Here is a 21,890-nt window from a genome sequence, read left to right as displayed (position 1 = left end):
GATTTTCTAATTCTAGCTTGTCTTTTAGCCTGAAAACGTGTCCCTTAAAGAACAAAAAAATAACTCCCCAAAAAGCCGGTCAAAGCCTGGAGTGAATCGTTTCCTTATCACTGGAATGTGGGTCTGTTCCTTGGATGGCCGGTCTCAGACGCCAGTGGGAGACAGGTTAATGCGCCGGCTGCGCGTGGAAAGCCTGATGTTGTCTTCATGCTAAGACAACGTCAAAACAAAGTGCGTTTTGCCAGTGACACTCTCTTCTGGTTCAACAGCCCAAATCCAGTCTGGGTCAGCGATGAGTGCCCAAAAGGTGTTGCTGTCTGATGGCTTTCAGGCGTGAAGTGAGTTCTGTGTTCCCCGTGCAACCTGGCATCCAAGAAACAGCACCGAGAAGCCCGGTGGCACTGGTATCAGCCAGTGTTAGCTTTGCTGAAAGTCCATCATGCTGATGTGTCTGCTTTTTCATTTTGACCTGTTCCCTGCTCAGCTACATCGAACCGTAGGGATCTGGTAGCCTGGGGAGTCTTTAGCTGCTTCTGCTTGTGCTGTTAGTGCCATCAAGTAAGAGCAGAGTCTCTTCTCTGGGGCATCATTTGATGCATCGAATTAGCTTTTAATTTAAAAAAAAAAACAAACCACACCTCCCCCAAATAAACACTCGTTATAGCTGTCACAGCAATGAGAATGAGCTGTCGCATCTCAGAAACAATAGGACATTGGGCGGTGGGAAGGATTTATGTTCTCGTAGACAGCATTTTACAGCAGCGGCATTTCAGACCAAATTCTGCAATCTTCCACGGTACTTTCCACCATGCTGCAGTTTTAAAGGAAGCATGAATGTGTACGCAGATACGAGCAGAAACTCCTCCTGCACAAGCTTCTATCTTGGTACGTAGTTGCCTTGTTGCCGTGTCCAATACAAGGAGCTGTGTGGTCACAGAAGAGGGGTGTCCCGTCACAGGTGCCCCCAGTAGTGACTTTATTCATGTGACAAAGAGAGCAGATTTATATTTACGCAGGCCTGCCGCTTCCTGTATTTATTCTTTTCATAATTTTTTGCAGTTCGTGTTTATGTAGCCCTGAGGCCTTTCGTGCTCTCAAAGCTGATTTTTTTGCATTGCAAGCCTTACTGTCCTAACTCCGGTGCCAAAACCATCACTTCTCACTGCAGGATGGCTTTTACCTCTCTGCAGCCAGCCAGCAAACTGGGAGCTCTGGTTTTTGTATGCATAAAACCCTTGCATTCTGTAGGCAAATTATTGGAAAGTTGGAGGAGTTTCTGCTGTTACTTATTTACGGTCTCATTGTCATCCTATTGATGTCATCCTCCGGCCAGTCCCACTGTGACTGGGGGATCATAGCGTGCCGGCAGATCTGTCGTCTTTGCAGGACAGGCTCCCTCTGGAGACGTTGCTCTGAAATTCTCCGCTTCTGGAGCAGCTCATCTCTGCAGTGAGGCAGGTGTCCTCCGTTGCGCTGCCAGCCACAGACAGGGTTAGATCCAAACTCTAGCAGTGACTCTGCCATCGCTGGACTATGAAACCAAATCTGAACTTTGCAGCCCTTCCTGAAAGGAATAAGCCAAAGCCAGATACCTAAACTTGGGAAAACTGACTTGGCCATGGCAAGAGAAAGCAGGTCTACGTTCTGTCATAGGACAGAACATTTAACGCTGGCAGCTGGCAAGCTCAGTTCATCTATCTGGATTTCTTTTGGTTACGATGAGTCTTCCTAACACTGCACAGTCAGGAGACACCTCTGAGGCATCGCAAACAGGTGTCACCATCTCACCTGGCAAGTACAGCCAAAGTTTTGTTGCAAAATGTACAACAGACAGAACTGCAGGGCTAATTTAACACACTGGCTTTAGATCCAGGTTCAGACTTTGCTCCCAGAATGTGAGCATGTCCAGCGTCGAGGTGTGTGTTCAGACCCGCTTCTACGTGTGTGTGCATGGAGAGAATTCAGAACGTATCCTCAGAAACTTGAGTTTGGAGCAGGATCCTGCGTTTAGTTCTAGAGAGGACCAAGCAGCACTCTGGTTTCACAGGATTTGGGTTGTTTTGGGTCTTCTTCCCTTTGCATACTGAGGAACAAGCAGGGAAACTGATATTCATTTTTAGTTTTATATTTTTTTTTAAAAAAGGTAAGGTAAGTCTATACAAACCTGTAGTCCTAGAACCCTGACCGGGGCAGTAAACATGGCCTTGTGTCTGCAGACCCAGGTTTTGAATTCTCAGTTGTTTACTTGTCTGTAATGAGAGTGGATGCTCCCAAGCCCCTCAAAAGCCAAACCCACCCCCCGCATGGTGTTGTGACACAGTGAGCAGCAGAGATGCTGCCTGTGGAAAACTCAAATGCTCACAGTAATTAAGCGGGGGGGACGCTGTATGATGTGAGCAGGAATGGATTTTACTAGGCCATTTCCTTTCTGTCCTTGGCTACTTCTGGCACAAACTCCCCAAGTAAGGCTCGTTTCTCTCATAATTCATCTCTCAGCTGTCATGGTTTGCTGGTTAAGTAGAGAGAGAGAGATTTATGGGATTGAAGTGCTGAAATATTGTGGCAAATAGGATTTTAGCAATGGGGATAACTTGCCAAATAAATTCATCTTGTGTATTTTCGTGTTGTTTTCTGCTTTCGGTTCATCTGGCTGCAAATGAGCCAAGAAATGGTATTTCTTTTTTTGGCAGGCTTGAGAAAGCTCAAGAATTGTGGACAATACCCAGCTGGGATTTTCCGTGATCCCTTTTGTATTCTTGCGGGCCTGTCGCCTGATGCTTTGTCCACATCACTTTCCAGTACGAGTGCGTTGTGCCCGCTCTGCGTAGAAACCAAAATGGCTTGAACGTATACACACGTGCACGCCCGCAGATGCGCACATGCACTCATCTGTACGTTAAGATTCAAACTCACTCTGTCCATGACAGTTTTATTGTTGATAGGTATAGAAAAATAACTTTTCTTTTTTTTTGTTTTTCCCCTGAAGGGTATGACCCCGCTAATGTACGCCTGTGCTGCTGGAGACGAAGCCATGGTCCAAATGCTTATAGATGCTGGAGCAAATTTAGATATACCAGTAAGTAATGGAGGATGCTGCCCCCATAATTATTCATCTGTAAACTAACAGGAGCTGTTATGAAATCTCTCCTAGCAACTGAAGGCTTCATTTCTGGAAGCTTCTGAGCAAGTCGCTTCTTTCAGAAAGCATTGCTTCAGGGATTTGGGAGGGGGAAGAAAACCTTCAAAACCTCCTGGAGCGCTCAGCGGCTCCAATTATGATTGGCATTGGCAAGTCTAATAGGCACGGTGGGGGTGAAGGGGCTCCTCCTGTAAGAGCTGCCACTGGGAGAAACCAATAAGCCCATTAAAAAGGCCCGGGGGACCGGACGGGAGTGACTGTTGCTGGCAGTGGCTCTAAATGGCGTAAGTTACCGTTCCCTGGGGTTGTCACTTACAAAGAAAAAAGCCAGTTATGTACAAGTCTAAAGATCCTGACAGACAGGCTGCGGGGGTTCCTAACGAGCGGATTCCTTTTCCCCCAGGTTCCCAGTACCTCTCCGCGATACCCGTCGGTCCATCCCGACAGCCGGCACTGGACTGCTCTGACCTTTGCTGTGTTACACGGACACATCTCTGTGGTCCAGGTAAGCAGAGGACGCCCCCCGGTCGGGAATCTTTCCAGGGAATAGAGAGGAACTGAGGTGCAGCACCCTGAGCTGGGGTGCAGCACCCTCGCTGTCAGGCTTCCTGAGCGCAGGCTCCCTGTGCCGTTTGGTGGAAGCCTTCTAAAAACCAGTGAAAATTCGCTTGTTTTGAAAATGAGGAGAACGCAACCAGTGCTTTTCTTGCAGAATGGTGATTGGTGACATAATTCCTAGCAAGACCTTGATAACAAAACACTGTGTTTTGTTATTTTTCTTTGGTTTTGGTATTGGTGCAAGGCTTGCCGCTTCCAGACCACTGCTGCACAATTGTTTCTTTGGTATTAGATAAACTAGCGCTTCATCTGGAGTGGTTACAGGTAGACTGCTTCATCAGGATGCTTTCCGACGTTAGATGTTAGTTGGTTTACACATTTGCATGTGCAAAAATTAAGCATAGGCTGATTTCTGCTCTAGTGGCAGCAAATCATCTGTAACTTCCTTTATAATCCTTGAGAATTGCACAAACAAGACTTAAGCTGTCACGGGAGTTGAGCCTCTGGCATCCTCCCTGCTCCCTTTTCTGGGGAATCAATGCAGGGGGCAGCGGAATGGGGTGGAGCCCTGGAACCCCAGACTTCCAGGGGAATTCAAAACCGATCACAGCAAATAGTCAGTTGCTGGTGAAATTAATTTACCTTCTGCTCAAAGGGGAAAAAAAAAATAGATGTAAGGAAATGGAGGCTGTGCACAGTCATTTCTTGTTTGTATACATTTGTAAATAATTATGAAGATTAGGTTCCACCTGGCAAAGTGCCAGGGCAGCCTTTGGTTGGACACCTTCATTTACGTGAGATAAGAGCAGGGTTCCCCCAGGAGATGGAGCCAAGTACATCAAAGCTGTTGTTGGACTGCACTTCCCCGGAATGTTCTTTTATTTTGGTTAAAACTCCTGTGCTGTTTGTGCCAATGTCAGAGGATACAGCCAGCTGGGCTCCCGCTCCCAGTGCAGGAATCTCCGCTGCTGGCCGCGGCCGGGCGCTGGCGATGCGCGCACGGGCAGGGCACACCCTCCCTGCGCTGGGAGAGGGGCAGCACCGCCAGGCCGTTTCCCTTGCGAGCAGCTCGGAGGGTTCGAAGAAAGCAGGTTCTGTGCGTGGCAAATCACCGCAGCGGCCAGGGCTCCTTGCCCTGCTCCGCGGGCCGGAGAGACCAAGAGGTATGTTTGGCCTGCAGGGCTCGTTCCCTGGAGGAATCCTGTTTCCTGCACACAGCGTGAAACTAAATAAGATGGATTTCCTGCCTTAAAGAGAAGCTCTGATGGCAGAGCTCTCTGGAGTTGGGAAGTTACAATTGCAAAACCGTATTCATAAAGGGGATTATAAAAAAAAAAAAAGGTGATGTTCTCCAAGCTGCCAGCTGAGCACCTCTCCAGCACAAACTCACCACTGAAAGCACAGTAATGCAAAGGAAAATAAGAAAACTCTAATTTGCCAGTGATGTGGAGACTTTAGCCCTAGGCTGAGTGAGGAAACACGTGTGAAGGTTGCCTTGTAAGAGATATTTTCCTTTAGCCTTTGAGCTGGTCCCTTTGTGTGCATGCGCTCTTCACTGTGAATCTGCTGGTCTTCCTTTCTAACACACAGCCTCTCCCGTTCTGTCTTCCTGAATTGCTCTTTTCTCAACTCCTTGACTTTCCTGTGTCTCTTGCAGCTGCTCCTGGATGCTGGCGCCCATGTTGAGGGCTCTGCCGTTAACAGTGGAGAAGACAACTACGCCGAGACGCCTCTTCAGCTGGCCTCAGCAGCAGGTAAGCCCAGCGCAGCCTCGGCAAGCTCTGCCTCTTGTTACCACAGAGCAACCACAACCACTTCACGCCTGAGTCCGGTGTCTGCAAAATTAGGAGTCGCTCTGCGCTACATTCTAATGTACCGTGGGTAGAGTAAAAGATGTCAGATGCGTAGCACGGTGAGCCGGACACTAAAAAGTCAGCATTTTTTTCATTTCTAAAACACCCGTAACAACCCTGTCGGGGTTGGCAGCGGCTAACAGCCTCTGTCACGCAGCAGCAGCTTGCTGGGCACTAAACCAGTCTCTGCTTTTGCAACCAGTCCCACCGCTTGCCTCCTGCCAGCGGCCTCCCTGCTCAGCTGACTAAAACAGCTCCTTTGCGCAGGGCACTGGCAAGAAACATAAACCAGCTACTGTCTGGTCTGGGCATGTCTTGGATCTAAATAACGTCCAGATGCAAAAATTAACAAGTCTAAATTCAGCCTGCGGAAAAATAACTGTTATATAAAAGAAATTTGTTTCATTAATGTATTAAATACAAGTAAAATTCTGCATTTCTTGTACCTGTCAGGAGAGGGGTTTAGCATTCTTTGAACAAGTCTGTGCTAGCCTAAAAAAAGTACCTGTTGAGGTGAAAAGTGCTGAAAAACAAACTGGTTTTACTTTTTTTTTTTCCCCTTCAATTCTTTCTGCTTCATTTTCATGTGTTTATGAAGACAAGTCTCTGGCTTGCTATGCCCCAAGCTTTATTGAAGGGATTAAAAAAATGGTCTCCTCCCCTCCCAGTGACAGACACTCATTGTGCTGGGTCTCTTGCCAGTGCTCGTCCCTACATCGAACGAAGATGGGGGAAAGGAGGCCTGGATGAACGTGGACTGCACCCATAATCTTCTCTGGTTAAACTGGTTGCATCCGTCTCTGTATTGAAAGCACCAGACCAGTTTAATTCTCTTTTCATTCCACCTCTAGGTATTTGTGTGTTATGAGGTAGTTTAAGTGCTGTATGACTCGGGTTCTCTCTCTGAGAGGTTACAAAGCTGGACGCGTGCTTGCAGGGTGCTCTGAAAGCACAGCTGGTAGCCCAGAAGTCGCTGGTACGGCGTCTGTTACCAGTCCTACGCTGTAACGCTTTCCAAGAGGGAACAGACCTGGAATCATTACATTTCTGTCAATTTTTTTCTAGGGAACTACGAGTTGGTCAGCTTATTGCTAAGCAGGGGTGCGGACCCACTCCTGAGCATGCTGGAAGTCAACGGTATGTCTTCATCGCTGCACGAAGATATGAATTGCTTCAGTCACTCGGCTGCACACGGGCACAGGTAAAGCTCCCATCACGTTCAGAACAGGCATTTTTTGCCTAAGGCTGTCACTGTCGGTATTCCTGTATGATCTGATATTACGTTTTATACCCAAATGCCTGGGTGTGCGGTTCAGAAGATGGTCTTGAGACTCTCCCGACAGCAACCAGGTTTTAGTGTTGCAGTTTGTCAGACGATTCTGATTCTGATGTAGGTAGTGCCCTTTGAGCGTTTTTGGGGAACTGGAAGATTCTCTCTAAAGAGGGAGTTGCTCTCTGTTACTCCTTTTTTGAGAAAAAAAAATTATGCAAGACTTAGATTATTCAACAACTCGAACAATCTCTTTCTTTTATGAAAGTGTTTTAGTCAAAAGCACAAATGCAAGAGGAAGATCTCTGTTTGCTGTTTCGTATTCTCTCACTTGCTGGTCTAGCGCAACGAGTGAGTAGGAGCTGGTTCTAGGCCATACACGAGCAGACTAAGTTCAGCCTAGGGGTAGGTTATGAGATAGCGGTTCATGTTCTGAGACAATCTCAGCACATTAAGGTGGCAAAAAACTCGTGGCAGAATTTGCATCTCTGGTTTTTGGATGGCTGACCAAGAGATTGGGCACTGAAATGCTGAAAAGCCAGACTGGGCTTTCCAGCCCTGTTTTCAGGGTAGTTACTTAGAAATAAGGCTTTACTTACAAACTCATCCAGAAATCCTTCTGTTCCCAGAAAAAAATGTCAGCGTAACAAGCCAATTAAAACAGCCCTGAAACCGCCCACGTAGATGGGCTGAGAGATATCCACAGGGTCTCACACCAGTACAGCTCTCCTTCCAGTAGCAGGTTAAAGAGTAGCTACCTTGCTTGAGCACAGCCGTGCTTCACAGAGGTGCCAAAACTGCCCCTCCAGGTACACCACACATCTGGATACACCAGGGAAAACATCCAAGCTCAAATGAGGCCCAAACTCCGCGAAGCTGGAACAGCCTGCTGCAGTTATTTACAGTGTAGAACTACACAAACACGTTCTGTTCCCCTCCCGCAATCTCCTGCAGCATCCAGCCATGCAAAGTGTGAAATTCAAGCCTTGATCTCCAGCTGGATAGGGTGGGGGATCCTAAAGCATAAAATTAATATCTTTTTAGTCACAGGGAGCAGTGTGGGTGCAAAGAGAGCACCAGCTAGTGGCAGTCCAGCGTCACAGCCCAGCGCTGGGGTGGACTTGCTGGGATGGAGAACATCTGCTGCAGATGGCTCCAGCTGTCTGCGGGGACACCAGTGATGCAAGCTTTCTGAAGTGGCTGGACATAAACAAGAAAGCCTCTTTCTTGCCACCTCTGTGTGAAATTCCAAACAAAAAAAAATTCTCCCTGGATTTAGTGATACAGAACTATTTTTTTATGGTTTCTATTTACTGATACAGGAAGCAAGTCTGACTGAAACAACGGAACGGTGTTTGAAGATGGTCATTTGGGGAAACAGCGAGGGTTCTAACAGACACTCTCTGATAAAGTAAATCTTACTTCACAGCTTAAGATGTTACCACACCCAGGGCTAGCAGGGGGAAGCATGCTTCTATGCCAAAGTAATAAAAACCAGTTTGTCCCCACTGCAATATGGCCTGGTACCACTAAGGTACAGGGGAATCTTCCATTCTTCTGCCCTTGCTACCAGGGCATCCATTTCTAGCAGGGGGGATAGCAAAGGATGAGTCGTTTAAATGCTGCTCCATCTCTGCCAGCTGTCTGTCTTGGGAAGGAAATTCTTATTTACTAAGCCAGACCCCCAAGCGCGAATCACCACAGTGCTGTCTGAATTGACGGTCTTTCATTTATTAATAAAGTGCCATCTCCTCTTCCTCCTCAGGAATGTTCTGCGGAAGCTCCTGACCCAGCCCCAGCAACTGAAGGGAGACGTCCTCTCACTGGAAGAGATTTTAGCGGAGGGAGTGGAGAGCGACACTTCCAGCCAGGGCAGCTCCAGCGAGGGCCAGGTCAGGCTCTGCAAAACACGGATGAAGGCTCTGCAGGAGGCCATGTACTACAGCGCCGAGCACGGCTACGTGGACATCACCATGGAGCTCAGAGCACTTGGTAAGGTGTTTTCTTTATTTTAAGCATTGTGCACATTTAAGCCATGAAAAGCTTTTTCCACTGCCCCTTTCACTTGGAGAAGAAGCTGTAACCCTAACTGCAAAGCTATCCCAAGCTTAAGGGAACTAGCCGTCTAATTTAAATCAAAAAGCGTTTAAGGCTCCTCACAATTTTTTTTCAAATTCCCACTGATCTGGGATGTCCCTCACTTTTGGCTGGATCCTCTGTTCCCAAGGGGCATGTCTTTGTCTCTCAGATACTCCAATACCTAAAATTCGGTGTTAAAGAGGCTAATCTCAAAACCAAAGATGATAGCAGAGATTAAATGGATTAAGGTGAAAGAACAGATTTGATCTAAAGCTAGGAAAGAGAAGCTTTGAAGCTTGTGTGTCTAGACTGTTGCAGGTAACCAGGAGAAAAGACCTCGTACCATGTTTGTGTAGGCTTAGGTATTCTTACAAGTTCAGTTCAAATTTATTTTGTAGTTCTGACTAATCACGAAGCTAAATACACAACAGGGAGTCTCTGATCCTTAACCATCAGCAGCAAGTTCCGACTTATGCTCCTGGTACTATTCTACTGTTGTAGATAAGTCAATCTGTCAATGACCCAGTTCAGTCATCTTTAATATCAAGACAAAAACGCATCTGCTGTTAGGATGTGCGTAAAGATCTACTTCAGTTAGGAACAGCAGCAGGACAGTCTACTCACAGTCTGTCACTGTCCTTTGTGCTGTGGCTACAGGAGTCCCATGGAAGCTCCACGTGTGGATCGAGTCACTACGGACAACCTTCTACCAGTCTCGTTACTCAGTCGTGCAGACCCTCTTACGGGAATTTGTCACCATTAAGGAAGAGGACTACAATGAAGAACTGGTTAACGAAGGGCTGCAGCTCATGTTTGATATCCTCAAAACCAGCAAAGTAATTATTACTTTTGTAACGGTATCAAAATCAAATGTTTGAGTTTTTTGCTGTTGAACGAGTTAGTGCCCACTAACAAGTGAATGCCCACACAAAGTCCCTCATGAGTTACAGGATGAAAACGGCCAGGTAGCGTTTATCTAAATTCATATACAGCCCACAAAAGCAGTCCTCAGGGTAAAGGCGTTAACTCAATGGAAGTGAAAGCTGTTGTGTTAACGTCCAGTTCAGCAGCTGGCTTCCGAAACCATGCGCATGCAAGAGGAAGAGTTACCAGTCCAGTACGGGGCAGTTCAGGTTCTCTCAATAGTATCTTCTAGGGGTTTTCTGAACAACGCTTTTCTTCAGCAACATTCTCCTTCTACTGTTTTCTTTTATGTAAAGGTTGCCTATGACTGGTTTTTCCTTGCTTTTCAAGGCGTGTCTAGAACAGATTTGATCCATGGTACGTACGTTAGCTGTCCCATTCTCAGGGAAGTTCCCTACCATGTTCTCCTCCAAGAGGCTGCTGCCCTCCCTGTTAGGAGGGGGACGCCTGACTCTGCCTGCAGAAAGGATGAAATGCACGGGCAGGGGAAGGTGAGGAGCATCTACAGGGCTGTAGGGTGCAGTTGCTGAGCCCCAGGTGAACTGTTAGCGCGTGTCTGAAACCTGCTTAGTGCAAAGTGCCGATTGCTGATACCTGTCCCGTCCTCCTTACAGAACGATTCCATCAATCAGCAGCTTGCATCCATCTTCACCCACTGCTACGGCAGCAGTCCCATACCCAGCATTCCCGAAATCCGGAAGACACTGCCAGCCCGGCTAGGTAAGATGCTCACCTAAACAGTAACGTTCTTGTGATTTTTTTTTTTTTTTTTTTTCTTAAAGCATCCACAATTTCAAAAAATATTCACCCTCTATTTTTTTTTCCCCCCTAACAGATCCTCACTTTCTAAACAATAAAGAAATGTCTGATGTAACTTTCTTAGTTGAAGGAAAGCTATTTTATGCACATAAAGTCCTGCTGGTTACGGCCTCTAACAGGTGAGTCGCTTACATTGAAAGAAATGTTTCAATTTTCAAGCAAGGACAAGGAAGGATCTTCCTTTTCCCCTTGCTCAGGCTGTTTTTCTGTAGGTATTGAGTATGCGAGGCACTAAAACAGAAATCTGTTAAAACCATTCTCAGGTTTAAGACGCTAATGACCAATAAGACAGAACACGACGGCCACGGCAGCAAGACTGTTGAAATCAGCGATATGAAATACAATATTTTCAAGGTATGTAACTTCCTCTACCTTTTCTTTACTCTTTTCATCTTCTTACACACTTGGAAGCTAAAACTAAGCCAAGGCTTACTGTCACAGGTAAGTTACAAGTAGAGATGGAGTTCATTTCAACACACTGTGTTTCAGGAGTGTTCTGATCTTTATCAATAATTTTCAGGTAGGACCAACCTTAAAACAGAAACCTGCAGCCTACATCCTTATTTGCTTACTAGGCAGTTGCCCTCTCCATAAAGCAGGAGAAATTAGTCTTCTACTGAAAGTAGTTTTATACTTTAAAAATGCCATTTTCTTACCTTTTATGGCATCATTTTCATGAAGCAAAATGTGAACTTATTTACAGAGAGGGACTGCCTGGCTTCACCTTAATCCAAACCAGATGAGCAGAAATCAGTGGTGTCCCTTTCAAGAAAGGCTCAAAATTGAGAATTGCGCTTTGCTTTTATGATATCTCCATATTTAAAGGACCTGAGGGAGGTTCATTCATGATGGAGAGCAAGTAGGTTACTTAACAGACACCCAGGGAAAAGAACAAGTCAGTGACATGCGATAGTTCCGTTATTCCAGCTTTCTGCAGTTCAAATTTGGAAGCACAGTACAAAACAGGGAAATCTGAAGCGCAGAATAGGTTGCGTAACTGTTTCGCTACAGGGTTGCGGCTTTTCCTTCTTCTCTTTTTAGAAGCAAACAAACCAGCAAAGCTGTTGGTCAGCAGTACTGTCATATCGCATAGAGGGAATGACGCTGACCATAAGAACATCTTTGTTCTACGTGAAAAGGGGCTGTACAAGCTTCGTGTTGGATAGATGACGTCCAAATTTTGCCGCTCAGGCCATGACAGAAAAAAAGAAAATGTAATTGCATCTGTTGAAACAAGCCTCCTTAACAACATTTTGACATCAAAAGGTTTCTAAAGATAAACTTTTGCTTCACTGGAGAGAGCAACAAATCAAAAAGAATTAAAAGAGTGAAATACTTCACAGAATTAAACCATTTGATGGTAAATAAAATCAGAGGAGTTAAGGAGCTGATGGCATTCTACAGCGATCTCAGTTACGGTGCGCAGAGAACGCTGAGCCACCCCAGAGATCTGTGCTCTCCTCAGGGCTCCGCTGGAAAACAGCTTTGCTCTCTAATTCTGTCATACAAATAAGACAGTTTTAAAAATAGAAGCTTAGTTTTGTTACCACTGCTGTTAGAAATGGTAAACTCAGCATGCAGCCCCCACACCTGCTTCCACAGCACCCAGGACACTGGAGTTACAGCTCCAACACCAGATCGAGTCGTTCCCCAGACAAGACAGTACTGGTTGAGCTGGGGGCGCGCAGATGCAGATCAAAGAGCGGGAGCTGCCTCTTGCTGTCCCTGCAAACAATTAGGCCTTTTCCTCCGGCCCTGCTGGGGGGGCTGGAAGCTGATTAGAGGCACAGCAGGGGAGGCAAGTGGCTGGGGGGTCCCCCAGACACACGTGCTCCTGGCGCGGCAGTTTCAGTGCGAACCAGCCTGGAAAGACTTTACAAACCGGATCCAAGGAACCGTTTCACAAGGACAGTCGTGTTGCTCAGAGACACGCTGTCACCTTCAGCCTAAAATCCTCAACGGGGCCCTTTTCAGAGCTTGAGGAAGTGTATTAGAAAGCAGATTTGCAACTCTAAAAAAAAGCCAACAGTGGGGGCGAGAGCCAGCACACCGCATGATTCCCGTCCCCTCAGGAAGGGGAGCTCAGCCGTTCACAGCCTCTTGTGACTCCAGCGATAACAGCTCCATCCCTGGCCTTCTTCCCGTTTCAGATGCTGATGCAGTATTTGTACTACGGAGGAACAGAATCGATGGAAATTCCCACCACTGATATCTTAGAGGTAAGAGCGTTTTCTTCTACTTGCCAAGTGCACTGGGGCATAAACTGAGCTTGAACGGCAAAATCTAGAACCTAGCAGCAAGCTTCCAGTCCAGGAGGATACTGAACACTTTGAAATGAGCTTAAAGTTTCAAAACATGCAGTTGCTTGGGAATAAGAACTACAAATTATGTTTTATTATGTATGTGAGATGCAGGGAGGGAAATCACTGCAGTGCTTTTGGTACCCAGAGCTGGGTGGGAGCCTCCTTTGCACCACATCTTCTCTGGCCTGGGAGAAGGAAGCAGGCATGCTGTACTTTTGTTGGGGCACAGAAGAGCCCGATTCAGCAGCTCTGGTGCCCGCAGCAAGCCAAACACCAAGGGGCTGGAGATGGGAGAGAAAGGACAGATTTCAGCTTCTGCGGAGCAGCTGATGGTACCGCAAAGATCGGACTGAGAGCGCTTCCCCGTTACAAACGGGCTCTGTTACAGTAACACCAGTCACAAGCAGTCTGGTGAAATTAAAGCTTGCACTAAGGACATCACGCAACTATTTTTTCTGAGGAAAGGGGATTTTGAGCAGTCTAGAGCTCATACATCACAGTGGCAGGAGGTAGCATTTCCTGCAGGAGGAGCAAGCCTTTGCTAAGAGGGGAAATCTCTCCCTTGAGCTTGGCATCGAGTGGCCTTTCTGCTCTTTCATGAGACTCAGCCATTAAAACAGGGAGTCAGCGATCAGAGAGGAAATCATCAGTTCTGTCCATTTCCCTTCCCTAAAAGCCTTTCAAGGCTCATGATCTCAATTAGCTTCTCTCTTTCCCCGGTAGCTGTTGTCGGCTGCCAGCCTGTTTCAACTGGACGGCCTCCAGCGACACTGTGAAATCCTCTGTGCCCAGACCATCAGCATGGAGAACTCCGTTAACATCTATAAATATGCAAAGGTACGTGCCAAACCGCCTGATTTCAGAACCACAATGGAACAGCAAGCGCTCTTTCTGCAGTCTCGTTCGGGTAACGAAATACAACAGGCGCGGAGCGGGGAACCTGCTAGGCTGGTAACTCTACCCCAGCCGCAACCAAAAGTGAGATGTAGTCAGGTTCCAGTCTGTAAAGTCCTCCGCAGCCCCAGGGTGTTTGCTTGTCTGAAGCAATCACGGATGAAATCCATGCGAGATCCCTACAGGGCAGGGGAGGGGTGTCCTTGCAGGCTGATCCAGCGCCACCACCCAGCAAAGCCAAGGGGAGTCAGACCCTCAGGGCAGCGGGGGCAATTGGTCCCAGTACAGCAGCTAAGGAGTGAACCCTTTTCCAGCGCTCTTACTGCTGAAATATATTTTCTTTACAGCTCCAGAACTAGAAAAACTGTTGTGTGACATAAATATTCACCTCTATAGCAGATAACCCATGTTATCAATAAAATCATAGAGAAATACCTGCAAGTTTGCAGGGTCAGATCCCTTAAAGACAAGCAGAAAGACTGCACAGGGGGCTGATAACAACGCGCGTGTTCCCTTCATGTGTGGTGTCACACTGACCCTTTTCCATTCCTGACTCTCACACCAGGCCTTTTTTTTTTCCATGGAACTCAGGCTGGCTTCTTTCAGGACCTAAAATTCAACAGTATGCAGTGGTAGAGAGGGGGAAGGAGGAGCATTTTCTACTGACCTTTAGTAGTTTTCCTTAAATTGCTGTTTGCACAAAGTTCCCAGAAACAGGGTGGGGGGTGCACAGTGCTGCTTAATACTGAACTTGAGATCCACTCTTCTCCTATTGCTGAGCTTCCCCCACTGGTTTCGAAGCAAAGGGAACCAGCTCACAGCCAGAAATCCACCCAGCGTGTTTTAGAAGTAACATCCCTGTTTTCCTACCTTCAGCTCCTTTTTCTAGGCGTCAGGCTTGCACCCGGTGAACCGTACTCTTATTGCCACGAGCTGTGCGCGCCATCTGGCAGCGCAGCGTTTTACGCTGCGGCACACGAACTCCCCGCTTGCGCAGCTAAACAGGTATCTTGGCCGCTCCGTCAGCCAGCTGCTCCGCTCCGTAAGAGGAAGAGACTGGAGCGCAGGCCGGGGGCTCTGCCAACAGCAGGCCATCAGGGGAAGGAATTACATAAAAGCTTGAATGCCTTCCCTGCTCACACCTGTGCCTGCAAAAAGCACCTGAAGAAATTATCGGCCATCACTGTTAGTACTGTCCTCCTTTTTCTGGCTTAGAAAATACGAAAGGGAAGAAGCATTAGGAAGGAGCAGAGGCTCAGGCACGTCCTTCAGGTCTGTGACATAACAGAAGCAGCTAACTGATCTTCCTCTCTCCCGCAGATTCACAACGCACCCGAACTAGCCTCTTTTTGTGAGGGCTTCTTCCTCAAGCACATGAGCTCTCTTCTAGAGCAGGACTCGTTCAAGCAGCTGATCTACAGCAGGAACAGCAAAGTGCAAGGCCTGGACCCTCTGCGGGACTTGCAGACAGCCCTGGCCGGGCGCCTGCACTCCGTGTACGTCACCTCCAGGGTGTGAAGCAGGAGCACTGGGTTCAACTGCCCGGGGATACGTCGTCCGGCAAAGCTGCGGCTTTCCTGTTTGCCTTCTGGATCTTGCCGAAAGTCCCCTCCAAGAGATCCCCCCCAGGCAAGGGCGCTGTGCCTCGGCCCACTGATGGAGGGGGAGCTGGCTTCTCTGTGCTACTACTGTCACAGCAACACTGTCACAGCGCAAACACGAACTGAGGATGCGAGTGAAGAACCTGAACCGGAGAGAAGATCACCGCTGCCATTTCAGCACAAAGCAGGCCTGTAGAGAAGTGAGGCAACTGATCCAGACCCAACACCTACCAGGTAGTCCTGCATGTCTGTCTGCACACCAGAATGGCCACCTCGCTCATACGTGTGGATGTTTTACTTGCAAAAAAGCTGCACAGAAGGAATTTTCCAATCCCACTGCCCATTCAACGTGTCATCCGACTGAACACAGAGGCTGGTGCACACCAACTACTTCACTACAGCGATAAATGCCAGTGGCTGTACGTTGCAGAAGACTGATATAAATTTCCCCCCAAGTTGTTTGCACCTTGAGAGAGAGATTGTGTAGATGTTCAAAGCTGAGTAGAAGCTAATACTAAGTCTGAAATGACTCACTCTTTAAACCTCATATGAAGAGCCGAGCTGGGGCAGGGAGGGGAAAAGTTGGGGTTTTGTATTTTTTTTTTTTTAACTATGGTTTCACTGTGCAAGTTGTTAATCTGGATCTATTTTGAGGAGGGGGAAAAAAAAAAATATGTCTACCCTTTCACTATCAGGGTTTGATGGTCCCAGTCACTTTCACCTTAAAAACCTGTTTCTGAATGTTATCTGTGAGAGCTGACACCATAAAAGGTGCTTTCTAACAGACTCAGGTGTAGTAGGAGCCAGCACTATGCTGAAACACTGTCCAGCAGCATAAATAGCAATAAAAGTCTCCCTAAGACCCTGAGGAACGTACAGCCTGATGGTTTGTTCTCTCTGGAGCTAGCTGGGATTGGAAACTCTGACCTCCGGTCTCCGCTGCCACCGCCTCATCCAGGGAATGATGATGTTTCCACAGATACGCTACCTCAGGGGGACTGGGCCCAGCGCGCACCTGACTGGTTCCTAGGGGTAGGCTGCGGTCTAACATTTAGGCGGCAGCACCTGAACAAGATGCCTCAACTCGAATGCTCGAGACTCACATTTTTCCTTTGTTCGCAGCAGAGAGATGTTTCTGGTCCAGAAGGACTCATTCTGGGCCTTCTAGCTGACCTAAAACTTCAAGGAGACAGGTCAGGCTTCAGTTTTGTGCCTGAAGCAAAGTTCGCGTGTGTGTGTTTATTTTAAATAATCCCAACCTTAGGAAAGCAGTTAGGTGTGTAAAAACACAGACCTTGCTCTTAGCAATAACTTTACGGAAAGACCGTCAGCTCTTCCCACTGATCCTTGGTAGCACCCACAAAAAGCATTTGCTGGGATGCTTTTATTCGTTATAGGTGGGCGAAGGAGAAGAGGAAGCCCAGTTTTCAGTGGAGAACTACTGCTTCTTAGAAATTAAATAATTAATAGTGTAGCTGAACATACTGGAAGCAGGAGGCTCAGCTGGGCCCAAGCTCCAGAGCAGGACGTAGACACGGTTTGGGGAGATGAAGGGAAGGAGAACAAACTCCAGCAGCTCCCAGCAAATCCATCAGAATCTGACACGGCCTCATTCCTAAAGGATTGCCATCAGAGGCAAACTGCATGCAAGGCCAGGAACAACTAGTCTGAGCTCAGTAAAGCGACAGACAGGTCGGTCAGGGCACGCTCCCACGTGTGCTCTGGGTGCACATCCACTCCTGAAGGCCACCAGCTTCAGGAAGCCTATTTATTACCCGAAAGCCACGCAGGTGTTTCAAAACTATCACTGGTCTGCCTGAAAAATCCCACAGGCGGCTTTATCTTGGAAAGTATTTCCAAGTAGCTGCTCCAGCGATCTGTACAAAGATGTAGGTCCTCTTTGGTTGCTGTAATATGACAATGCTTTGTTAATTGTACATTCATGTTGTCATTTATGTAAATGTACCAGGATTTTATTAACAACATAATTTTAAAATACACAGCTGCTGTTATTTATTCTGCTCTTCTAACACTGAGAAAAACCATATTTAAAAGACATTTCTGGAGAAAAGGCTGTTGCAGTTTTAGCATCTTAATTTTGTTTCATGCTTTCAAACAAGGGCTGAGACCTTCATTTCCCCTTCCTGGGCTCACGCATTCTTTTGAAGTAATAAGTTTAACTTGCATTTTTCCTAGCTGAAGTAAATTTACCTGCTTTTCATTGAAAAGCAGCAGATGGTAGTTAAGAAAAATTCTCATTCTGGGATTCTCTGCAGCAGAGGAGACAGCAAGGGTTAAAGCAGCCATTAACACGGGGACGATGCACGGGCAGTGCTCTCTCTGGCCTTGCGCCATTCCACCACCACCCTTGGAAACCCACCAATGCAAACACTGACTTGTTCTCAAGAACCATGGAATACAAACACCTGAGATTCCCCCTGGAGCACTTTTACTCTAAAAAGTAGATTAAATAAATAGAAATTCCCTATTAAACTAGTTGTATACCACCTCTGTTTCATACAGTGCTGCCTTTGGCGTCCTAGAAAGTAACACAGCAGAGGTTGCCCAGCTTTGGGGAAGCACAAAACTTTGCTGGCCCCCATTATATCATTTCAGGGAGCAGAGGAAATAAACAGAGCTCACACATCTGCCTGAACACTTTCAGCCTAAAAATAAAACCGTTTTTGCTTTCTAATAAGCCTCTGCACAGCAGGCAAGCGCTGGCTAATGTAGCACTGCTACTAACTGGCCCTTTGCCCTCACCAAATGCTGCCCAGGCAGCCAGACGTTGCTTCCCGCACCTGCCACAACGGAGCCAGCCAAGGAGACACCAGAGGGAAAAAGGGGAGTGGAGACTCCCTTGAGGAACAGGGGCTGCAAGCTGCTGCAGCCACTGCCTGTGGCGGAGAAGAGGACACTAAAGCTTGATTTGCCTCCCCAAAGAGCGGGTTTGAGTATAAGGGAGCTGTTAACGCACAGCAAAGAAAATAGAATATTGCACTCGGCGCTATTTGCTCAAGCAAAAGAGAGGCAGAAAAATAAATTTCTGTCATATGATGAAAAATCACAGCACAGGAGGGAAAAACACCTTGCTAGCAGCAACACCCAGCGCTGGAGTCAGTTCAGCGCTGGCCCTTTTCCTGCTGCCGGTAAATGGAAAACAGCAGGCCAGTTCACAACGGCTCCGCTACGGTACCACAGGGCGGTCAAAGCTCACACGCACTCCCGGGACACGCAGCTTACTGACCGAGCATAGGACTTCACCCAGCGCTCCTGTCTCCGTGTTTAGCTCCGGCAGGAGAAGGCTACCCGTGTCCCTCGCCACCTCTCTCCGTCCTCGTGCCTGCTAACAGCAAGCAGCCGTTGGAAAACGCACGCCACGAGGCGCAGGTACTTTTGGGCCCTTACCAAGAGACAGACCTGTGATTCAGAGACTACGCAGAGAAGGAGTGACACAGTCAAACAAAAATCCAGCTGTGGAAGCAAAAAAAGAAAAAACACACCCTCCCAAGGGAACAGCACAGGGGCCAAATGGAAAGACGTAACTTCCTCCTGCCCCTTCTGCGCCTTGCCCTCATCCAGTACGCCAACCTTTCCTTTCCAGACAGCTCGCTTCTCCCTCACGCAGCTGCAGGATGCAAGACCCCCCCTGCAAGCCCAGCCAGCTCCCAGCAGCAGGGAAGAAGATCCTTGGCTTCACTGGTTTTACTTCCTCCCAGCTAGCTCGCAGAGGTCAGCCCGCTCCAGCTGTCAAAACAGCTCACAGCTCTGCGAGCAAGCAGGATGATTCCACTGACAACTAGGTCACATCTACCCACCACCTGCAGAGAGCTGCTCAGCCCTACGTGGCTTTCCCATTTTCCTCCAATTAGCCACAGCGCTCCATCACTGCTGGCAAACAGGCTCACTTGGGCACGGGAGAGGAGGAGAGAGCGAACCCGCGGCAACGTGACAGATCCGGGGAGTACGGAAAAAGGCCGTGAAGTGACTTTGCAGGTTTCCAGTGGCCTGAGGCACTAATGCTTGTGGTTCCTGGGCTGTGCAGAGACCTGTCCCCCCACTGGGAAAGGAGGGGGCACGGCCAGCTGAGCTGCGTTGCCTTCGGTGAAACGCCTGCGCTGCAATTAGCGGTACACCAGGCTCCTCCAAGCATTCACAGCCCCATCTGCAGGGGATCCGGCTACGGAAAGACCAGAAACCTGCTCTGATCAGAGGGAAACAGGCTCAAAACCAACCAAATCCTAAAATTCAGAGATACAGAGCTCGCTCTCTTCTCAGCTCCTACGTTTCGTGGCGTTTTTAAGTGCGCTTTGGCTACAGAAAGACACGCGTTCTCGCGTTGTTGCTGGATGGCATTCAACTAGCCCTTGCTCGAGCTGGAATTTTAACCCGGCTGGACTGATGGAAAGCACAGGCAGAGGAAAATGTGGTTTGACTAAACTTGGTAAAAAAATAAAAACAAAAATCCACATCTCTCACTTATTTTAGTATCTGAGGGCTTTTTTCCACTTTGCTGTTCAAAGAGCAATAGACAGGCAGAGGAATCCAAAAAGCTGCCAGGAATCGTAAAATGTGCACAGAAAAGCTGAAAGAGACCGGTTCAACCGAATACACACGTTTTCTGTACAAGTAGCAAAATTCTCCTTAAATACAACTCCCTCTCAGAAGCGCAGGGACACAACGTGCAGCTCAAATCCCCCAAGTCTTTTACAAGAATTACAGGACGCCCAGCTCACAGACGACAGAGCAAGAATTGCTGCAGCCTACGGGAAGCAGAGCATGCAGCTCTAGAACGATCTCTGCTAAACAGAAAATTCTGATCTGCTTGAAGAATCCAGTTTAATTTTCCCTACTGTCTTTCACCTTGATTTCCAGACAATTTACAAGAAGTCTTGCTGGATTGCAGATATTTTCACAGATCAGCTCCTGCCTAGCCTGTCATCGTGAATGCTTCCAACGTGCTTTCCCCAAGACACTGCCAGTAAGTCAGGCGTCAAAGTTTCTATGACCACCGCCTACCAGCATGGGATGGCATTTCCCGAAACAACCAGAAACCTCAGTCTGACATAAGGCTCACACAGGAACAGCTCCATCACAGCCACGTGCAGGTCACAGCTGTGGCACACTCCCAGCAGCAGCAGAGGACAATTGAATTAATTTCAAAGCTTTTTAGCACGGCCGTATAAACAAGCAGAAACTTCAACGTATTTTTCATATAAATACAAACTTTTTTTTTTTAACTTCTTGGCCATCTGATCCTCAGCTTAGCCCTTAAAAAGCACAAGCCAATTTCTGAGCCCTAACAGCACATGGGTGTTCTACAATAAAACTTCTCTTAAACCTTAGTTTTGAACCCATTAACAGAGCTCAAGTTTGACAGCCCTCCCGAGACACGCATTGTAATTTGCGCCACTTCTACCTTTTAAGGAACTTCAATCAGCATTTTCTTAGCACAAGAAGTAACGTGCAATAAAAAAAAGCCTTCGGATACTGTCACCTATTAGACAGTAAGACACAGAGCAAGTAAAACATTCCCACCTGGGAGAACAAATCCAGCAATCCTCATAGGTTAGAGAATCCAAAATAATTACCGCTACTTTAGTACTGCGAAGTTTCAACACGCTTTAAAAGGCCTCCAAAAGCGTTTAAAGCTTTGACGTGCAGCCTGTTAAACCCCAGCTGAATCTCACCAAGCAGAGCATACGGAGTGGGCAAGCCAACGATATTCAGTCAGTGACCATTTGATACCAGTTCCTTACCTGACCACCACGTCAAGCACATCTTTGTTGTCCCTTCCTCAAAGGGCTAAACAATGCAACTGGCTCAGGACAATCCATTAATCCATAAAATCCATTAAAATCAATAACCATCCCTTAAATGGTTTCTGCATTGAGCTAAGCAAGACATTGGAACACCAGTCCTACCGGTGCCCATGGGAAACGTGGTTTCGATGCTGCAGAGCCCCTGGGCTGGAGAACAACCTCCAGACCCAGCCATCCAGCTACACTACTCCCATTTTCTGGAACTACTCTCCTCTCACCTGGCCGGAGAGCACTCCCCGACAGAGCTCCAGCAGTAGCCCCAGCCTGCTCTAAAATCCCCTGCGGTACAACATGGTCCTGTTTCTCAGGACCAAGTCAGACAGCACCACACCCAGCAGACCCTGTCCCCCAAAACAAGGGGTTGTAGCTCTTCCCCCCTCTCTCAGCAGGACCACCACTTACCCTCTTTTTAACAGCAAAACCAGAAAGAATTCACACTCACCTCTTATTCTGAGGACTTCCCAGGCAGTTGTGAAGAACCTCACACTTCTTGCCTTTCATCTCTGCTCCTTTTGCAACTTTTTTAGAGCTGGTTCAGGGCAGCCAGCCACCACCCCGTCCCTGCTCTCTCACACGGCCGGCCCCCTCGCTGAGCCTCGAAGGGCTGCAGCTGCACATCTCCCTCCCC

The 21,890-nt window shown here is 47.7% G+C and overlaps 1 protein-coding gene across 2 annotated transcripts in view; it reads left to right on the top strand.

Moving 5' to 3' along the window:
• The window catches only part of ABTB2 (ankyrin repeat and BTB domain containing 2), a 131,985-nt gene extending 110,705 nt beyond the window's left edge, over positions 1–21,280 (top strand). Inside the window, exons 6-17 of one of the 2 annotated variants that reach the window (XM_010117045.2) lie at positions 2,987–3,076; positions 3,543–3,644; positions 5,355–5,451; positions 6,616–6,751; positions 8,586–8,812; positions 9,557–9,735; positions 10,438–10,543; positions 10,659–10,761; positions 10,906–10,996; positions 12,793–12,861; positions 13,669–13,782; positions 15,160–21,280. In XM_010117045.2, the coding sequence (XP_010115347.2) occupies positions 2,987–3,076; positions 3,543–3,644; positions 5,355–5,451; positions 6,616–6,751; positions 8,586–8,812; positions 9,557–9,735; positions 10,438–10,543; positions 10,659–10,761; positions 10,906–10,996; positions 12,793–12,861; positions 13,669–13,782; positions 15,160–15,357 (1,512 nt within the window). In that variant the 3' untranslated portion in view covers positions 15,358–21,280. The other variant, XM_086750167.1, reaches the window with a different exon arrangement.
• Positions 21,281–21,890: the final 610 nt, after the last annotated feature.

The sequence above is a fragment of the Chlamydotis macqueenii genome, chromosome 5, assembly GCF_036417535.1.
Source record: "Chlamydotis macqueenii isolate bChlMac1 chromosome 5, bChlMac1.mat, whole genome shotgun sequence".
Taxonomy (NCBI): domain Eukaryota; kingdom Metazoa; phylum Chordata; class Aves; order Otidiformes; family Otididae; genus Chlamydotis; species Chlamydotis macqueenii.
The sequence above is the reverse complement of the archived record's forward strand: the minus strand, read 5'-3'. Positions and strand labels throughout refer to the sequence as shown.